Source organism: Salvelinus alpinus, chromosome 13 (genome assembly GCF_045679555.1).
Source record: "Salvelinus alpinus chromosome 13, SLU_Salpinus.1, whole genome shotgun sequence".
Taxonomy (NCBI): Eukaryota; Metazoa; Chordata; class Actinopteri; order Salmoniformes; family Salmonidae; genus Salvelinus; species Salvelinus alpinus.
In genome coordinates this window covers 23,783,728-23,803,653 of record NC_092098.1, presented here as the reverse complement: position 1 = coordinate 23,803,653, position 19,926 = coordinate 23,783,728, and the positions used below count along the sequence as shown (strand labels likewise).

The 19,926-nt window shown below is 43.2% G+C and overlaps 2 protein-coding genes across 9 annotated transcripts; both read right to left on the bottom strand.

Moving 5' to 3' along the window:
- Positions 1-249: 249 nt before the first annotated feature.
- On the bottom strand, positions 250-5,055 carry LOC139537426 (52 kDa repressor of the inhibitor of the protein kinase-like). Its single transcript, XM_071338688.1, has 5 exons — positions 4,823-5,055; positions 4,019-4,139; positions 3,417-3,524; positions 3,263-3,299; positions 250-3,054 (listed from the first exon to the last, which is right to left on the bottom strand). Exons 1-5 carry the CDS (start codon positions 4,909-4,911, stop codon positions 1,163-1,165), a joined length of 2,247 nt encoding a protein of 748 aa, XP_071194789.1. The 5' UTR covers positions 4,912-5,055; the 3' UTR covers positions 250-1,162.
- A 9,971-nt stretch (positions 5,056-15,026) lies between these two features.
- Positions 15,027-19,120, bottom strand: LOC139537425 (cytoskeleton-associated protein 2-like). 8 transcript variants are annotated; one of them, XM_071338679.1, is made up of 7 exons: positions 18,996-19,120; positions 18,614-18,687; positions 17,269-18,080; positions 16,804-17,158; positions 16,661-16,724; positions 16,228-16,495; positions 15,027-16,045 (listed from the first exon to the last, which is right to left on the bottom strand). In XM_071338679.1, exons 2-7 carry the CDS (start codon positions 18,650-18,652, stop codon positions 15,769-15,771), a joined length of 1,815 nt encoding a protein of 604 aa, XP_071194780.1. In that variant the 5' UTR covers positions 18,653-18,687; positions 18,996-19,120; the 3' UTR covers positions 15,027-15,768. The 8 variants fall into 8 exon arrangements, with proteins under 8 accessions (XP_071194780.1, XP_071194782.1, XP_071194783.1 ...); XM_071338681.1 differs by having other exon boundaries at positions 16,228-16,492; XM_071338682.1 differs by having other exon boundaries at positions 16,673-16,724.
- Positions 19,121-19,926: the final 806 nt, after the last annotated feature.

The window sequence follows — 19,926 nt, the reverse complement described above, 5'->3', positions numbered from 1 at the left end:
ATTTTACGTGGCATCATGTACCTACATTATATAGGTATGCACGTCAGCTTTAACATCGGGGCGTTAAACTAGACATTTTTAGCTAATATCAGCCGATTCCAATATGTTCACCGATATATCGTGCATCCCTAGTGTGAATACTTATGCAAATGAGATATTAATGCATTTCATTTTCAATAAATGTGCTAACATATCTAAAAACATGTTTACACTGTCATTATGGGGTATTGTAGAAGGAATAAATGTGTATTTTTCACCAATTTTTTATTCAAAATGTGGAACAAGTCAAAGGGTATGAATACTTTCTGAAGGTGCTGTACACACAAGTATGTGGACACCCCTTCAAATTAGTGGATTTGGCTATTTATGCAACACCCGTTGCTGACAGGTGTATAAAATCCGAGCACACGGCCATGCAACCTCAATAGACAAACATTGGCAGTAGAATTGCCTTACTGAAGAGCTCAGTGACTTTCAATGTGGCAAAGTCATAGGATGCCACCTTTTCAACAAGCCAGTTTGTCAAATTTCTGCCCTGCTAGAGTTGCCCCGGTCAACTGTTAGTGCTGTTATTGTGAAGTGGAAACATCTAGGAGCAACAACAGCTCAGCCACGAAGTGGTAGTCCACACAAGCTCACAGAACGGAACCGCCGAGTGCTGAAGCGTGTAAAGATCGTCTGTTCTCAGTTGCAACACTCACTACCAGAGTTCCAAACTGCCTCAAGAAGCAATGTCAGCACAATAACTTTTCGTAATGAGCTTAATGAAATGGGTTTCCATGGCCGAGCAGCCTAACACAAGTCTAAGATCACCATGCGCAATGCTAAGCGTCGGCTGGAGAGGTAAAGCTCACCGCCATTGGACTCTGGAGCAGTGGAAGCGCGTTCTCTGGAGTGATGAATTACGCTTCACCATCCATATTAATGCCCATGATTTTGGAATGAGATGTTCGACAAGCAGGTGTCCACATACTTTTTGCAGTTTAAAACTAACGATTGATTTTCCCCAACAACAAAAAATGCATATATTTGCATTGGTCATTGGTAAACATATAGAGCCAAAATAAGTGGTTTCAACATATCAAACACCCAATAGGTGATAGATAAGCTCAGGTCACAAATGCTAAGGACAGACTACTACTAACATAAAAGAACAAGTAATTTAGTCAACAGGCTGGCATACTTGCTCATGACTTTCATTTTCAGGGTACATCTTAATGTAACTATCAACCATGACATCCAGGTCATGTCTGGCATTATAATGTATGTTCAGAAACGCCAGACTCTTGGACCTGTGTTTGTCAGGTGTGTTCTCCAAGTACATCTGAAAGCGTTTACGTGAAGCATCGCCATCGACATCAAGGCTCAGGACTGGCAGGTTGCAGAGCACCCTCAAGAAGGCAAGTACGTTGGGGAAGAACTTCACTTCAGCCAGCTGCAGCGTCTCATGGACGGTGGAGGGCAGTGTCACCTTGCCCCTGTGCTTCCACTTCACCCTCCAGCAGTGCAGCTCAGTGGGGAGAGTGTCTGCATTGGGAAGGTCGTTCCTGTACATCTCCACGTTGTTCTCCTCAGAAGTGTTGAACTTCAGCTGCCCCATGACAGCAGGGACGAGCGTCAGACATCTCAGGGCGTTGAGGTGGTTTTCAGAGAAGAGGTCGTTCAGTTCATTGATGACGTGGCTCACCACCGGGGCGGTCAGGTGTTCTTTAAAGTAGCTCTCAGGCTGGATCTCTGTTCCAGATTCTGCGTGGTGCTTTCTCAAGTAGAGCCTGGGAACCTTGACCGGGATCTCCAGTGCAGCGGCTAGGTTAACAGCCTCTTCAAACCAGAACTCATGGTATACATCAATGTTATCCGAGACCTCGTTCAGCGAGTGCAACACAGCGGTCAAGCTGTTGGCAGCAAAGTAGACATCCATCGTTGGCCCTTGCAAGTTCTTGCCAAAGGCTCTTGTGAATGACAGGGTGTTTTTCAGCACAACCAACGTTGCAACAAACTCAAAATCAGCCAGAGCCTCTGATATCTCCAAGGCATCATTTGTGACTTGGTCACTCCACCTCAGATCTTCATTATCGTGAACACTATCCATGCAGAGCAGAAGAGATTCCAGGACATCGACTGCCACCTCAAATGCATCATGTCTCACTGTCCAGTTGGTACGGCAGGCCTCTTTCAGATCATTGGCCTTCTCTTCATTACCCTGGTAGAAAATGGAGATGGCATTCTCCAACTCCAATTGCAGTGAAGAAGCCTCATTGAAAAAAGACTCAATCTTCTTGAAAGTAGACATGACAATCTGAACGCCTGTCAAGGCCACTCCACTTGCCAGTGAGGCATTTAAGGCACAGGTGGATCTTGGTGTGTATACTGCTGTGGGGTACATCTCTGTGAGTTTGGTTGCAATGGCTTTCATTTTGCTAGAATGCACACCGGAGCTGAAGTGGGCCTGCCCTCTACAGTAGTCCATATTTAAACCCCACTTCTTTGTCACCTCAGTCAGCAGCCTCTCCATCAGGGTCTCATCTTCTCCCTCAAATGGAAGGAATCCCACAAACTCCTCCCGCAAGCAGTTGGCCTGGTCCAAAAAACGCAAGAACATGGGGAGGTGGCTCTCGCCAGAGATCTCAACCACATCGTCGGTGACCAATGAGAAGAAGCGAACCTCTCTGACTTCCTGTAAGAGCTCCTCACGGATGCAACTCTCACAGACCTCCATCATCTGCATCTGCTGGGTGAAGGTACAGCACTCTTTGTTCATAGCACTCATCTCAAACCTTTTCCTAAGAGCTTCGTCACCACCAGCATTCATTCGGTACTCCAACAACGCCTTGAAGTTGCTCGGAGTAAGGCACTTGCTCTCCGGCACCTCCTTGGTATGTCTATTCAGAGGTATGTTTTGTTTGCCCAACACTACAATAACTTCAAATAGTGATTTGAGGTATTCTCTATGCTCCTTCTCCTTAGAGGTCAGCTGGGTGGTGTCGTTTGTCTCAGGGTCAACTTGACCTTCCGCATAATTTTGGTTCGTCTTTGACTGGTCCACCGAGTCCTCTATAGACAAACAAATCAATATTGGGAAAAGAGGATTAACGTAACTTTTTGCTTGTGGGTCCTGTGATCGTGCATTGTCTTATGATGAAGAGAGAAAGACGTCCTTCATTACTGGTCATTAAATTTAAATCTTGATTATTATCATATTACATTGTAAAACAGCCTCAACAAAAACTGTTGTTCAACGTAAATCGGATACACAACTTACTTTTCCTCTCTTTCATTTGTCTTGCTTCTGCATTACTCTACAATAGAAAGAGATAAACAGTCAATACCAAACTGTTAGAAGAAGCCTTTAAAAATTGTAAAAAATACACTGAGTATTTGACTTGTTATTTGGTAAATGCAGAAGAAACCCATACCAGCTCTTTAATCCTCTTGCGTTGCCTACATTGTGGATTATTGAGGTGGCTTGTTAAGTCAAAGATGGTTGGTGTGGCATTATCCTTCAGCTTTGTCCTGTAAGGACTCTGAAAATATGAAAGATGATAAGAGATTAACCTAACCTATTTGATGGGTATGTAGCACTGAGGTGCACATCTCTGTTCAACTACATCCATTTCAAATGTTAAAGCTACATATTTAACTTTTTGGGTGACGACCAAATTCACATAGAAATGTTAGTCATCATTCTCATTGAACGCAAGTCTAAGAAGTAGGTCAGTTCTATGTGATATATTTATATGCTTCCTGTTCTTAAGTTTCATTTTTGCATCTTATTTTCGGTTTTGTACACCAGCTTCAAACTGAAAATACAATATTTTGGTTATTGAAAATATATTTCACAGCGGTTTAGATGGTACAATGATCCTCTACACTTTCATTGCTTGTTTTGTCACAAACTGAAATTATACTATTAGAATTTTAGCCACCAGAAAATGGCAGAGCAATTTCTCCATGTTACACCTTTATATGCTTCAGTTAGTCCAAAAAAACATTAAGCTCGAGCATCAACATCACTTACTGCTTTACATATCATGGATGGTTCAAAGTGGTTAACACAAAGTCTGTAGTGTCTGTTTAGCTGGTCAGGTGTTTTATCTTCAAGATCCTTGCAATGGCAGTTGTCCACCCACTGCTTGCATCTGTGCAAGACAGACAAAACAAAATTCAAATGTATACAATTAACTATCACTGAACATAGTGTAACGACCCTGGGTTTATAAGCGCGGAAGTCGACTTTGCCGCTTGAGCATGCTTTTGCTGCACAGTCGATAGCGCGCCGGACCTCGGGCTCGAGACCTGCTCCCTACTGTTTCATTACAATAGATATGATTCAGTGGAGACTAGTGAGGGGAGGACGGCTCATAATAAAGGCTGGAACGAAGCAAATGGAATGGCATCAAATGTATGTATTTGATACCATTACACCCATTCCGCTCCAGTCATTACCACGAGCCCGTGCTCCCCAATTAAGGTGCCACCAACCTCCTGTGATGACTACCATAGACGACAATGGTATAATCACGTGTGCCACGTTGACAAGAACATGCAAACTAAAACATTGTGTCATTCCGAAAGCCATCTCTGGTAAGCTAGCTTTCTGGTATTAAAAATAAGACCTACTGATTTACAAAACCCAAAAGGCTAGCTATGCAATTATCTCTGCAAGCATGCAGCAAAACTAACTAGTAGGCTAGATACTACTCGAAGCACATCTCTGGCTGACAGCTAACAGCTAACGTTAGGCTACCTTACCGTGCTATTAAGTCAGTAACGTACGTAATGTCAAGCAAAGAACCACAACTTAGTCAGATTGCTACTATACCTTTCAGTGTCCCTTGGAAACCTGAAGAATGGCGATGCTGACTCATTGCTTCTTATGGTGCAATTCGGAGCAGCGCAAAAGTTGGACATTGTTAGTTTTGCTAATATGCTACTTTTCAAAAGTAATTTTGAATATTCACTTTACCCTGAAATTACTAAAGAATAGACGAGCGCGCTGCGGTGCTAGATGTGGCCTTGAATCCTGGTGGAAACAACGGGACGCGCGAATAAACCATCTTCCCACAATGCTTTGCTAACGTCACATCCCAGTGCGCATGTCTGTCACAATAATCAACGCTATTTGGGATCGTTGGGATGCCTTAACCGTTTTAAATGTCAACTTCAATTGGGTAGGGAGTCCACTCAACAACAGAGAAAAACGAGCCTTGTTTCAACTATACCTTATGTCATGCCTTATTGGAATGGTTTTATTGATAATGTCTTTTGGAAAAAAGTTTGGATGTTGCCACACACATAGGTACTTATTAACAAAATGAAGGAACTTTCTTTAAAAATTATTCATAAATATTATCCTGCCAACCAAAATATGAAGAAGTAAAAAAAAACACACATTAAAATTGTACCTTTTGTAATGACCACCCAGAAACAGTGTTGCATCTTTTTTAGCATTGTATTCATGTAAGGAATCTGTGGCAAGACATCAGTAGATTTATAATTTAACACATTTATGAAGATTTTACACTATTACAGGGAAATGTGCTGCTTGGATTCTTTACTTATGGTAGAAATAAGTTGAAACAATTTTATGTAATTCATTTCATTATTATTTTGGCCAAATTGTATGTTCACAAATGTAAATTGACAAGCAAAACACCACATTTTATTACCTTGCAAAAATAAATGGAACTATATTTTAAGACAATAAAAAACACTGGCAACAAAAAAGATGTTAGAATTATAAATGTGTTCCCCCATGTACTTTTTGTATTGATTAGTTATGAATAAAATAAAAAAGACAGCCAGTGTCAGCCAAAAAACGAAAATGTAAAACCTTTCAGAATTAAACGTGTTAGCGCTATCTACTGCACGGAGGAAGCATGTTAGACTACATAACATTTCTAGATGTGCGTGGTGGCAATTTTTTTATTTCACCTTTATTTAACCAGGTAGGCCAGCTGAGAAAAAGTTCTCATTTACGACTGCGACCTGGCCAAGATAAAGCAAAGCAGTGTGACCAAAACAACACAGAGTTACACATAAACAAACGTACAGTCAATAACACAAAAGAAAAATTGAAAAATCTATGTACAGTGTGTGCAAATGTAGAAGAGTAGGGAAGTAGCCAATAAATAGGCCATAGAGGCGAAAATAATTACAATTTAGCATTAATACTGGAGTGATACATGTGCAGATGATGATGTGCAATTTACAGATTGGCTGTGTACAGGTACAGTGATCAGTAAGCTGTTCTGACAGCTGATGCTTAACGTTAGAGAGGGAGATATTAGACTCCAGCTTCAGAGATTTTTGCAATTCGTTCCAGTCATTGGCAGCAGAGAACTGGAAGGAAAGGCGGCCAAAGTAAGTGTTGCCTTTGGGGATGACCAGTGCAATATACCTGCTGGAGTGTGTGCTACGGGTGGGTGTTGCTATGGTGACCAGTGAGCTGAGATAAGGCGGGGCTTTACCTAGCAAAGACTTATAGATGACCTGGAGCCAGTGGGTTTGGCGACGGATAAGTAGTGAAGGCCAGCCAGAGCATACAGGTCGCAGTGGTGGGTAGTATATGGGGCTTTGGGGACAAAACAGATGGCACTGCGATAGACTACATCCAGTTTGCTGAGTAGAGTGTTGGGGGCTATTTTGTAAATGACATCTCCGAAGTCCAGGATCGGTAGGATAGTCAGTTTTACGAGGGTATGTTTGACGGCATGAGTGAAGGCTTTGTTGTGAAATAGGAAGTCGATTCTATATTTAATTTTGGATTGGAGATGCTTAATGTGAGTCTGGAAGGAGAGTTTAGAGTCTAACCAGACACCTAGGTATTTGTAGTAGTCCACATATTGTAGGTCAGTACCGTCCAGAGTAGTGATGCTAGTCGGACAGGAGGGTGTGGGCAGATATTGGTTGAAGAGCATGCATTTAGTTTTACTAGCACTTAAGAGCAGTTGGAGGCCACGGAAGGAGTGTTGTATGGCGTTGAAACTCGTTTGGAGGTTTGTTAGCAGAGTGTCCAAAGAAGGGCCAGATGTATACAGAATGGTGTCATCTGCGTAGAGGTGGATCAGAGAATCACCAGCAGGAAGAGTGACATCATTGATATATACAGAGAAAAGAGTCGGCCAGAGAATTGAACCCTGTGGCACCCCCATAGAGACTGCCAGAGGTCCGGACAACAGGCGTTCCGATTTGACACACTGAGCTCTGTCTGAGAAGTAGTTGGTGAACCAGGCGAGGCAGTCATTTGAGAAGCCAATGCTATTGAGTCTGCCGATAAGAATGCTGTGATTGACAGAGTCGAAAGCCTTGGCCAGGTTGATGAAGATGGCTGCACAGTACTGTCTTTTATCGATGGCGGTTATGATATCGTTTAGGACCTTGAGCATGGCTGAGGTGCACCCATGACCAGCTCGGAAACCAGATTGCATTGTGGAGAAGGTACGGTGGGATTCGAAATGGTCGGTGATCTGTTTGTTAACTTGGCTTTCGAAGATTTTAGAATGGCAGGGCAGGATGGATATAGGAATATAACAGTTTGGGTTTCGAGTCTCTCCCCCTTTGAAGAGGGGGAAGACCGCGGCAGCTTTCCAATCTTTGGGGATCTCAAACGATACGAAAGAGAGGTTGAATAGGCTAGTAATAGGGGTTGCAACAATTTCGGAGGATAATTTTAGAAAGAGAGGGTCCAGATTGTCTAGCCCAGCTGATTTGTAGGGATCCAGATTTTGCAGCTCTTTCAGAACATCAGCTGTCTGGATTTGGGTGAAGGAGAAGCGGGGGGGGGGGCAAGTTGCTGCAGGGGGTGCTGAGATGTTGGCCGGGGTAGGGGTAGCCAGGTGGAAAGCATGGTGAGCCGTGGAAAAATGCTTATTGAAATGATCGATTATCGTAGATTTATTGGTGGTGACAGTGTTTCCTATCCTCAGTGCAGTGGGCAGCTGTGAGGAGGTGCTCTTATTCTCCATGGACTTTACAGTGTCCCAAAACTTTTTGGAATTAGTGCTACAGGAAGCAAATTTCTGTTTGAAAAAGCTAGCCTTAGCTTTCATAACTGACTGAGTATATTGGTTCCTGACTTCCCTGAAAATATGCATATCGCAGGGGCTATTCGATGCTAATGCAGAACGCCACAGGATGTTTTTGTGCTGGTCAAGGGCAGTCAAGTCTGGGGTGAACCAAGGGCTATATCTGTTCTTAGTTCAATTTTTTTTGAATGGGGCATGCTTATTTAAGATGGAGAGGAAAGCACTTTTTAAGAGCAACCAGGCATCCTCTACTAACAGGATGAGGTCAATATCTTTCCAGGATACCCGGGCCAGGTCGATTAGAAAGGCCTGCTTGCTGAAGTTTTTTAGGGAGCGTTTGACAGTGATGAGGGGTGGTCGTTTGACCACGGACCCATTACGCACGCAGGCAATGAGGCAGTGATCGCTGAGATCCTGGTTGAAGACAGCAGAGGTGTATTTAGAGGGCAAGTTAGTCAGTATGATATCTAAGAGGGTGCCCATGGTTACGGATTTATGCTTGTACCTGGTAGGTTCCTTGATAATTTGTGTGAGATTGAGGGCATCTAGCTTAGATTGTAGGATGGCCGGGGTGTTAAGCATGTCCCAGTTTAGGTCACCTAACAGTACGAGCTCTGAAGAAAGGTGCGGTCAGCGCATGTGTGGGGGGTGGGACAAAAGGGCTAGCTAAGGCATATTGAGCAGGGCTGGAGGCTCTACAGTGAAATAAGACAGAAATTACTAACCAAAACAGCAATATACAAGGCATATTGACATTAGGGAGAGGATTGTGTAGCCAAGTGATTATAGGGTCCAGTGAGTAGCTAAGCCAGCTGGAGACACGGCGATTCAGACAGCTAGCAGGCCGGGGCTAGTAAGCTAGCAGATGGGCCACAGGGGGACGTCGCAACGAGAGTGCCTGTTGAAACTGCCTCGGACGGTTATGTCGGCAGACCAGTCGTGATGGACCGGAGGGGCTCTGTGTCGGCAGCAAAGGGTCCAGGCCAATGTGCAAAAGTGATATTGAAGCCCAGGAATTATCTGATGGATCTCTTTGGCTAGCCGGGAGATGGGCATAGCTCAAGGCTAGCTCCAGGCTAACTGGAGCTTGCTTCGGGACAGAGACGTTAGCCAGAAGTCGCCACTCATATAGCAGCTAGCTAGCTGCGATGATCCAGAGTAAAGGTTCAGCACTTGCGGTAGGAATCCGGAGATGTGGTAGATTAAAGCAGTCCGATATGCTCTGGGTTGATATGCTATGGTCAAAACAAATTGTATTTGTTACATGCTTCATAAACTACAGGTGTGGACTAACAGTGAAATGCTTACTTACGTGCCGTTCCCAACAATGCAGAGAGAAAGAAAAAAATGATAATAATAGAAAAGTAAAACACACTCTAATAATCTAGAGTCTATGTCCAGGGGTACGAAGTAATTGAGGCACCTAGATATAAGTGGAATAAAGTACTTAAGTAAAACAACTTTAAAGTACTACATAAGTAGTTTTGAGGTATCTGTACATTACTTTACTACTTATATTTTTGCCAACTTTTACTTTGACTTCACCACATTCCTAAAGAAAACAATGTACTTTTTACTCCATACATTTTCCCTGACACCCAACATTTTGACAGGAAAATGGTACAATTCACACACTTATCAAGAGAACATCCCTGGTCATCCTCTACTGCCTCTGATCTGGCAGACTCGTTAAACACAATGCTTTGTTTGTAAATTATGTCTGAGTGTTGGAGTGTGCCCCTTTCTATCTGTCCATTCACTCCTTGAAGGAGAGCACTACTTGACCCAAAATCGCCCAGAATGCACGCGCAGCCCATTGCCGTGGGCATAGGCAACGTACCAGAAATGAGTTACCTCTGGTTCATTCAGACAAATAATTGTATAACTAAACCAATATAGACCACAGCATAGACCACAGCCTGTCGTTTCCAATGGGAACAAATTAGCCATAGTGGCATATTTCCGTTAGGGAACGCCTACTCTGCGAAGTGTGCATTTGCACTCTTTCTAAACAATGCAATTTTTAAAAACTTATGCAAAGGTTAAAGTTTACAAACCGTAGTCCACTCTGTTCATAACATATTATAGTTTTGGGAACAGAAACTCTATTGAGATCAAATGTTTCTTTGAGAAAATTTGCAGAATGTCGGCCAAATTCTATCTCCTTCTAACTTCTCCCACTAGTGAGAGGAGAAAATATGTTGGTGAGAGGTGGGCTTCCTCTCACTACCATACTTGGTAGTGAGTGGAATCGCCAAGCGGATGCTTCACATTTAAACATCCAGTGAAATATGTCTCATGCAGAATGCTGCAGAATGCTGTGGTAGCCATGCTGGTTAAGTGTGCCTTGACTTCTAAATAAATCAGACAGTGTCACCAGCAAAGCACCCCACACAATCACACCTTGTCCTCCATGCTTCACGGTGGGAACCACACATGTGGAGATCATCCGTTCACCTACTCTGCATCTCACAAAGACACAGCGTTTGGAACCAAAAATCTCCAATTTGGACTCATCCGACCAAAGGACAGATTTCCACCGGTCTAATGTCCATTTGCTCCTGTCTCTTGGCCCAAGCAAGTCTCTTCTTCTTATTGGTGGCCTTTAGTGGTGGTTCCTTTCCAGCAATTCGACTATGAAGGCTTGATTCACGCAGTCTCTTCTGAACAGTTTATGTTGAGATGTGTCTGTTACTTGAACTCTATGAAGCATTTATTTGGATTGCAATTTCTTTTTTTTTTAAGTTCTTGAAATTTTCCGGATTGACTGACCTTCACATCTTAAATTAATGATGGAATGTTGTCTCTTTGTGTATTTGAGCTGTTCTTGCCATAATATGGACTTTGTATTTTACCAAATAGGGCTATCTTCTGTATACCCCCCCCCCCCCCCCCTGCCTTGTCACAACTGATTGGCTCAAACGCATTAAGGAAAGAAATTGTACAAATTAACTTTTAACAAGGCACACCTGTTAATTGAAATGCATTCCAGGTGACTGCCTCATGAAGCTGGTTGAGAGAATGCCAAGAGTGTGAAAAGATGTCATCAAGGCAAAGGGTGGCTACTTTGATAAATCTTAAATAAAAATATATTTTGATTTGTTTAACACTTTTTTGGTTACTACATAATTCCATATGTATAATTTCATAGTTCTGATGTCTTCACTACTATTCTACAATGTAGAACATAGTAAAAATAGAGAAAAACCCTGGAATGAGTAGGTGTGTCCAAACTTTTGACAGGTACTGTATATCAGTACACTCTTAATTTAAGAATTACGAAACGTGTATTCGATCAAATAAACCTTACTTAGCAAGTAAGCCCGTCGTTTTTTTCTTGACCAAATTCGACTCATTGACCTCCATACAAAAACTCCTTGCTTGGTGGGCGAAACAACGAAAACATGCCGGCTGCGGGAGGGAGACAGATGGGCCTCTCTTCCTTTCTGGAGGTTCAAAACCGTATTATAAACTTGGGTGGTTCAAGCCTTGAATGCTGATTGGCTGAAAGCCATGGTATATCAGACTGTATACCAAGGATATGACAACATTTATTTTTACTGCTGCAATTACGTTGGTAACCAGATCATTATAGCAGTAAGGCTACCTCTGGGGTTTGTGGTATATTGCCAATATACCACGGCTAAGGGCTGTATCTAGGCACTCCGCGTTGCATCATGCATAAGAAAAGCCCTTAGCCGTGGTATATTGGCCATATACCACACCTCCTCTGGCCTTATTGCTTAAATGGATCATGGTTCAATTGTGACTGACTGACCTACAAATAATGACTAGCTATTTATGACGCAAGCTTTCACTGGTGGCTGCAATGTTGAACAAGCCCAGTGGCACTAAGAGAGGAGGACGTGGAGGTGTCCTGTGTGCAAGTATGTATTTGGTATTTTATTAGGATCCCCATTAGCTGTTGCAAAAGCAGCAGGTACTCTTCCTGGGGTCCACACCAAACACGAAACATAATACAGAAACAATAGACAAGAACAGCTAAAGGACAGAACTGCATACATTTTTTAAAAAAGGCACACATAGCCTACATATCAATACATACACACAAACTATCTAGGTCAAATAGGGGAGATGTGCTGCAAGGTGTTGCTTTATCTGTTTTTTGAAACCAGGTTTGCTGTTTATTTTAGCAATATGAGATGGAAGGAAGTTCCATGCATGTGATGACCATTTCCTAACTGTTATGTCAATAAAGTTATGTCTCCTCTTTGAATGAGTTAAAATAATGCCTCTCTGCCCCTCTCCCAGTTTTTTGATGAAATTGAAAACGTATCAGTTTTCCCTTTTACGAGGTTGGAGTAAAACCAAGTTCAACTACAACAGCGCCGGAGGAGATGGCAAACGTTTTACGGGCTTCTAACCAATTGTGCTATTGTGAGTGTTTTTTCACGTTCTAACTTATTTTGTACATAATGTTTCTGCCACCGTCTCTTATGACTGTAAAGAGCTTCTGGATATCAGAACAGCAATTACTCACCTCGTACTGGACAAAGTTTTTTTCTTTAACGAGTGGACGCAAAGGATTTACTTCAGACACCGGACAAGGCCTAATCCCCGTCATTCGCATGAAGAAGAGAAAGAGATATAGGGGTCGTAGGTCAGGGTGCATTGTAAGAATCCAACGGCGAGCTGTTAACCCGCCTCTACTGTCAGTCCTATTAGCCAACGTGCAATCATTGGATAATAAACTGGATGAGCTCCGATCAAGACTATCCTACCAACGGGACATTAAAAACTGTAATATCTTATGTTTCACCGAGTTGTGGCTGAACGACGACATGGATAACATACAGCTGGCTGGGTTTTCCTTGCATCGGCAAGATAGAACAGCTGCCTCCAAACAAGAAAATGCTCATCCAGAGACGGCGCTCCTAGTGGCCGGGGACTTAAATGCAGGGAAACTTAAATCCGTTTTCTACCAGCCTGTTACGTGTGTAACCCAAAAAAAAAAAAACTCTAGACCACCTTTACTCCACACACAGAGACGCGTACAAAGCTCTCCCTCCATGATTCCTGCTTACAAGCAAAAACTAAAGCAGGAAGTACCAGTGACTCGCTAAATATGGAAGTGGTCAGATGACGCAGATCCTAAACTACAGGACTGTTTTGCAAGCAGACTGGAATATATTCCGTGATTCTTCCGATGGGATTGAGTACACCACCTCAGTCACTGCCTTCATCAATACGTGCATTGATGACGTCGCCCCAACAGTGACCGTACGTACATAACCCAACCAGAAGCAATGGATTACAAGCTAAATCCACACTGAGCTAAAGGGTAGAGCTGCCAGATTCAAGGAGCAGGAATCTAATCAAGCTATGCCCTCTGACGAAACATCAAACAGGCATTACAGGACTAGGATTGAATCTAACTAAACCGGTTCTGACACTAATCGGATGTGGCAGGGCTTGCAAACTATTATGGACTACAAAGGGAAAAACACAGCCGTGAGCTGCCCATTGACACGAGGCTACCAGACAAACTAAATTACTTCTATGCACGCTTCGAGGCAAGCAACACTGAAGCATGCATGAGAGCACCAGCTGTTCCAGACGACTGTGTGATCACGCTCTCCGGGGCCAGACGGATTACCAGGACGCGTACTCCGAGCATGCGCTGACCAACTGGCAAGTGCCTTCACTGACATTTTCAACCTGTCCCTGACCGAGTCTGTAATACCAACATGTGTCAAGCAGACCACCATAGTCCCTGTGCCCAAGAAGACCAAGGTAACCTGCCTAAATAACTACTGACCCGTAGCACTCACGTCTGTAGTCATGAAGTGCTTTGAAAGGCTGATCATGGCTCACATCAACACCATTACCCCCAGACCCACACCAATTTGCATGCCGCAACTGGACTTCCTGACGGGCCACCCCCAGGTGGTAAGGTTTGGTAACATCTGCCACGGTGATCCTCAACACAGTAGCCCCTCAGGGGTGCGTGCTCAGCCCCCTCTTGTACTCCCTGTTCACCCATGACTGTATGGCCAAGCACGACTCCAACACCATCAAGTTTGCCGACGACACAACAGTGGTAGGCCTGATCACTGACAACAATGAAACAGCCTATAGGGAGATCTAAGACCTGGCAGTGTGGTGCCAGGATAATAACCTCTCCCTCAATGTGATCAGGGAGATGATCGTGGACTTCAGGAAAAGAAGGGCCGAGCAAACACCCATATTCTCATTGACGGGGCTGCAGTGGAGCAGGTTGAGAGCTTCAAGTTCCTTAGTGTCCACATCACCAACGAACTGTCATGGTCCAAACACATCAAGACAATTTTAAAGAGGGCACAACAACGCCTATTCCCCGTCAGGAGACTGAAAAGATTTGGCATGGGTCCCCAGATCCTCAAAAAGGTCTACAGCTGCACCATCGAGAGCATCCTGACTGGCTGCATCACCGCCTGGTATGGCAACTGCTCGACCTATGACCGCAAGGTACTACAGAGAGTAGTACGTACGGCCCAATACATCACTGGAGCCAAGATTCCTGCCATCCAGGACCTCTATACCAGTGTCAGAGGAAGGCCCTAATATTTGCCAAAAACTCCAGGCACCCTAGTCATAGACTGTTCTCATAGACTGCTTCTGCACAGCAAGTGGTACCGGAGGGCCAAGTCTCGGTCCAAAATTTTTCTTAACAGCTTCTATCCCCAAGCCATAAGACTCCTGAAAAGCTAACGAAATGGCTACTTGGACTATTTGCATTGATCCCCCCTCACTATGTATTATCTATGCAGTCAATTTACCTATACATTATGTCAAATACCCCGACTAACCTGTGCCCCCACACTTTGACACTGTACCCCTTTTATATGGCCTCTTTACTGTTATTTTGTTGCTCTTTTTCATTTACTTCAGTTAATATAGTAAATACTTTAACACTTATTTTTCTAAAAACTGCAGTGTTGGTTAAGGGCTTGTAAAGTAAGCATTTCACTGAAGGTCAACACCTGTTGTATTCGGAAACATTTGTCAAATACAGTTTTATTTAAGACAGCGTTAATCATGACAATTATCTAAGGAATAATTTTTCACTTCTCATTGACTTGGTGTAGAAACTCTGCTTACACCTGTTGTGTGGTTAAAGATATTCCTGCTCAATCTACACATAACATTTTTAAAGAGTTCTGACATCGCTCATGTTTGGCCCTCTAAAACTTGTTAGGTAGCATTACTGTCTATCAAGAGGCAAGTTGCAGCCAGTGAGTTGTCAATTTATTGGAATTTCCCATTTAAAATTGCAACAGCAATAACTCTACCAGACACCTATTTTGCTAAAAAAATAGGTTATGTCACTTTTCCTTGATGTGCAACACCGATTTGCCGATAAAAGCGGTGTTGTACATTATTAAATATATGGTAAAACTGTGTGGTAGATATTAACGTATCAACTCTGCCATTAAAAGAACAAACAATACATTCATAAAAACAGATAATATATACAATAACAAATAAAATAGGTGTAGCAGATCAAGGTATAGCAAACCAGTCTTCCTTATGAGAAGTGACAACACAAAGAAATAAGAAACAGAAGAACAAAAAGGCATGCCTAATTGAGGCACCCAGTCTTAGTGGATCAGTAATATTAGTCTGCCACACAGTCCATATTATCACAATTTGGATTAACATTATGTAAAATAGCAAATCATCCATCTTCATTATTTTAATACCCCTTCTGTAAAGTGCCTCTTCACAATCATCCAAAGACTCAGAACCTCTCCAGGTCTTTGGGATGGTCAGGCAGGTCCTCCAGAAGGGCAGGGTTCCTCCTGTAGATGTAGGCGTTGGCATCGTCGTCCAGCTTCTCCAGCTCAGCCAGCGAGGACACACAGGTGTCATGGTCTGTCAGCATCCCAGGCAGGCGGGATGCTGTTCGCTGGATGCGACAGGAACGACGGACTGGTGTCAGGAACTTCAGATCCTTGATGGTGCTCTTTCGCCTGGAACCACTTGCACATGCCTCACAGTCGATTTTTCTCTTAACACTAGAGGGGGGAAAGAGATGGACAGCATTTTGTGATTAGTTGAAAGCCATGTCGGTTTAATATACATTTCAATATAGAGATGTAAAGTAGTGCTGTTCTCCATGACCTCCAGAAGTTGCTATAAATGGAAGTGATGTTATAACAGGATTACAGCAGGTATTTTTAAAGACAAGAAATCTCACCTTTGCAGGTATGGAGTTGTCTTCACACTGTATTTCACCACTGATGTGCAGTCTGCCTCTGGTGTCGTCTCCATCAAACAGTCACCGTCGTCATGAACTTCATCAATATAACCCTTCCTTACTTTCTGCTCTGAAGCTCCCTCTCCTACGTCACATTTCACTTCAACATCCTTATTCACAGGAGACTCATTCCTTTCTTCAAATTCCTTATTTGTATGTCTCTCCACCATTTTCTCTTCAGATTCATCCCTTTTCTCATTCGGGTCTTCTAAAACAGAAACACCAATGAATATAACACGTTACTACAGTTAACAAGTTCATCTCTTACACGATTTGAGCCTTTGTGTTGCATAATTTGAATTAGGCAGACAACGTCAAATGAGCAAGTAAATTCGTCTGTATTTCTGTTCGCTGTGAATGTAAATGCATTAACCACAAAATGTGCCATCCACACATGCTGAGGGCTTCTCCAATGCATCACGAAGGTTGACCACAATCTGTGATAAGACATACGACAGAGGCAATGAGGTTATATTTAAGAGTTTTGATGAATAAAACAGTATATAGGTTTCTTACATAATTCATTCTGACCTCTGGATCAACAGGAAGAAAATCTGTATCAGAGTTGTCAAGCAGGTCCAATGTCGTGTTCATTGTCAGTGGAGTTGAGGCACAGGCTGCCTCCTGTTCAATGACCACCTGGTCGTTTTTAAGCCGAACAGTCGGTTCAGGCTCATCAACAGGTTGTTGTGGCTCCTGGTCAACGGGCTGAGGCGCAACATTGGTCTTTAGTTGAGAGACAGCTGTGGATTCTGGGTGCACTTCAGGCTCTGGCTGCACAAATGGTTTAGACTTTGGGGGTGCCACTGCTGATATGGGAGGCCTTTTCAGAGTCTTTCCCTTGGATGCCAGCCACTCTGCCAGCTTTGTCCTGGGAATCAAAAACATCAGTTAAAACAATTTTGAGCACTTGACCTAATTACCAACAGTTATTTGACAATTTTCAAGAATGTAATTTTAAAAAATTATAAAATCGCAAACCTTCTCTCTTCAGCCGTCTCTGTGATAGCCCTGTACTGGCTTCGGGTGCTGGCAACTGGAATCTTGTGAACCTTGTCAGTTGCCACTGTCATCTTAGGCTTGGTGCCCTGCGGTAGCTCTTTCCCCTTAGATGTCATGGCAGACCTAGTGGAGCTTGGGCGAGCTGTGGTAAATGGAGCAGTTCTGAAAGGAGGGACTGCAGAGAGAACGCCCGTGGGACAGCGTATAGCTGGGACTGGACACTTGGAGACTGGAGGAGGCCCATTGGACACAGACTTGGATCTTGAGGGTTGACACGATTGGGGGGGCTTAAACGTGTCACGCCCAGGCAAATCAGCAACAGATTTGGACTTTGTCAAATATCCAGGCTTTTGGCCCTTAGCTTTGGACACAGCGGTCTTCGCAGCTGCTTTGCTTTCTAGCCCTCCTTCCAGGCCACTAGGCTTCCTGAAGGAGCTTATTTTGGATTGGACAACCTTGCCTTTGTATGCGCCAGGGACAGGTTTGACTGGGACGGTAGCTGGAGGCTTTGGGGCATCTGCAACCAGCTTTCTCTGTCTGACAGCCTGTTTGGTGAGGAAGGCTTGGCTGAAGGTGTTGCGTCTCTTCGTATTGCCAGTGGTTGTTGCCATCACATCTTTCTGCTCCGTCTTGACCTTCTTTAGAGCATCCTCTCCCTTTCCCAAGTCCTCCTTTTTATTGCTCTTGGAATGCAGAGGGGCAAATTGAGCAGCCACTGTTTTAGTAGGAGCAGCTCTGGTAATTAAACACTTAGTGGATCCACTTGTTGGTTTGGCATTCTCTTTGTTGCCCTAATAATAGCAGACAGGACAAGGAAACAAGACAGATAAATTAGATGTAATACATAGATAGGCCAACCCCTAAGCACTTGGTGGGGGGGGGGGTTGTAAATTCAATCTGGAGTGCCAGAGTGTGCTCTGGGCGGTAGTAAATTCAGAGTATTTAGCCCTCGGAACGATCAGAGCGCACACTGAACGCTATGGCAAGTTGATCCAAGCGTTCTGACCTCAACGGCAGGCAAGCACCCAAGCTAACGTTAACTGGCTAACGTTAGCTAGCTACTTCTAGACACAAAATGAGAGAACATCACACTGACCATTTTACTCGCCCTAGCAGAGCTGGTTAGGCTGTTTAAATGTTATCCAGACCGTCGGTGATTGTGCTGTGCTGCTGGAAACAATTTAATGACGTTTTTTCCCCGACGTTTACTGACACCCGCCATATGCAACGGGTGTTGAGCGTTCGTAAATTCATCAGTAATTCTGCTCTGAAATCGGATTAGATAGCCAGAGAGAATTTACGAACGCACCCATATTTACCTTACCTTTTTTAAATTGGTGTTCTTTCTTGTAACTGTGGCCATTTTCTTCGGGCACAAAAGGCAGATCCCCTATTGCCCTAAAAAAATATAAATATAGGTGATCAGTAACAGAGCTAGAATATTTGTGGGATTTTTTTTTACAAGGAATTCTGATTCTAAAACGTACGTTTTTACGACTAGCTGCCTACCTAACTAGCAGTTTACTAACTAGTAATACTATGTTATATATTATGAACGTTTTTCGACCGCGTTGGCCTGCAACCCGTAGGTAGTTAACTGGAAACAAAGCGTAAGAGGTTGCTGGAAAACGATCAAGTCGGGTGTAAATTTCAATCCAGAAGGTTTAACTAGCGAACCTAGATAAAAAATAAATAATCGCGCGTACCTTGTTAATGAATGTATTGTCGACAAAGAGGAAAACCGACGGGCAGAGACAAAAGCTAAAACGTCTCTCACAAAACAAACCCATTCAACTTTCGCGCTGTATAATGAAAAATAAGATTGGTCCGGATGTTGTCAGGGAAAACTCATTTTAGCCAATCGAATGTCTCGAAATGAGGTCATGGGACATTTTGGAGGAGGGTCTGGGCGGGTTCATCTGAGAAGGCATCCATCTGCACTTTTGAATGTTTGAACCATAATAGAATTCCTAAACTACTGGCTGCCTGCAACACCCCAGATGGGATAGGGAGGCATTTTATATAACTTATAAAATCACTTTCATGCTACTGTATTGACCTAGGTCATTTGTGTAAGCAAATCACCAAATTCACTATTCTAAATAAGTTCCATTTTTGAGAGAGAGAATTCGAAAACAAACCCGATTTTGACAAACTCCAATATCTAACGTTACTGGGTGAAATACCAGTGTGCCATCACAGCAGCAAGATTTGTGACCTGTTGCCACAGGAAAAGGTCAGCCAGTGAAGCACAACCACCATTGTAAATATAACCCATATTTATTTTCTCTTTTGTACATCCTTACAACACTATATATACATAATTACATTTGTAATGGCTTTATTCTTTTGGGACTTCTGTGAGTGTAATTTTTACTGTTCACTTTTGTTTATTTCACTTTTGTATATTATCTACCTCAATTGCTTTGGCAATGTTAACATATGTTTCCCATGCCAATAAAGCCCCTTGAATGAGAGAGCGAGAGAGCTCTATTTGTATGTCATCTGATCATAGCACCACCTTGAGTTTGCTAAATGGAATTAGCACTTGGATTAGAACCGGTGCTTTGGTCAGATAACATTAAAATAGAGCTCTTTGGCCATGCACACCAGTGGTGGGTTTGGCTTTGAAAAACT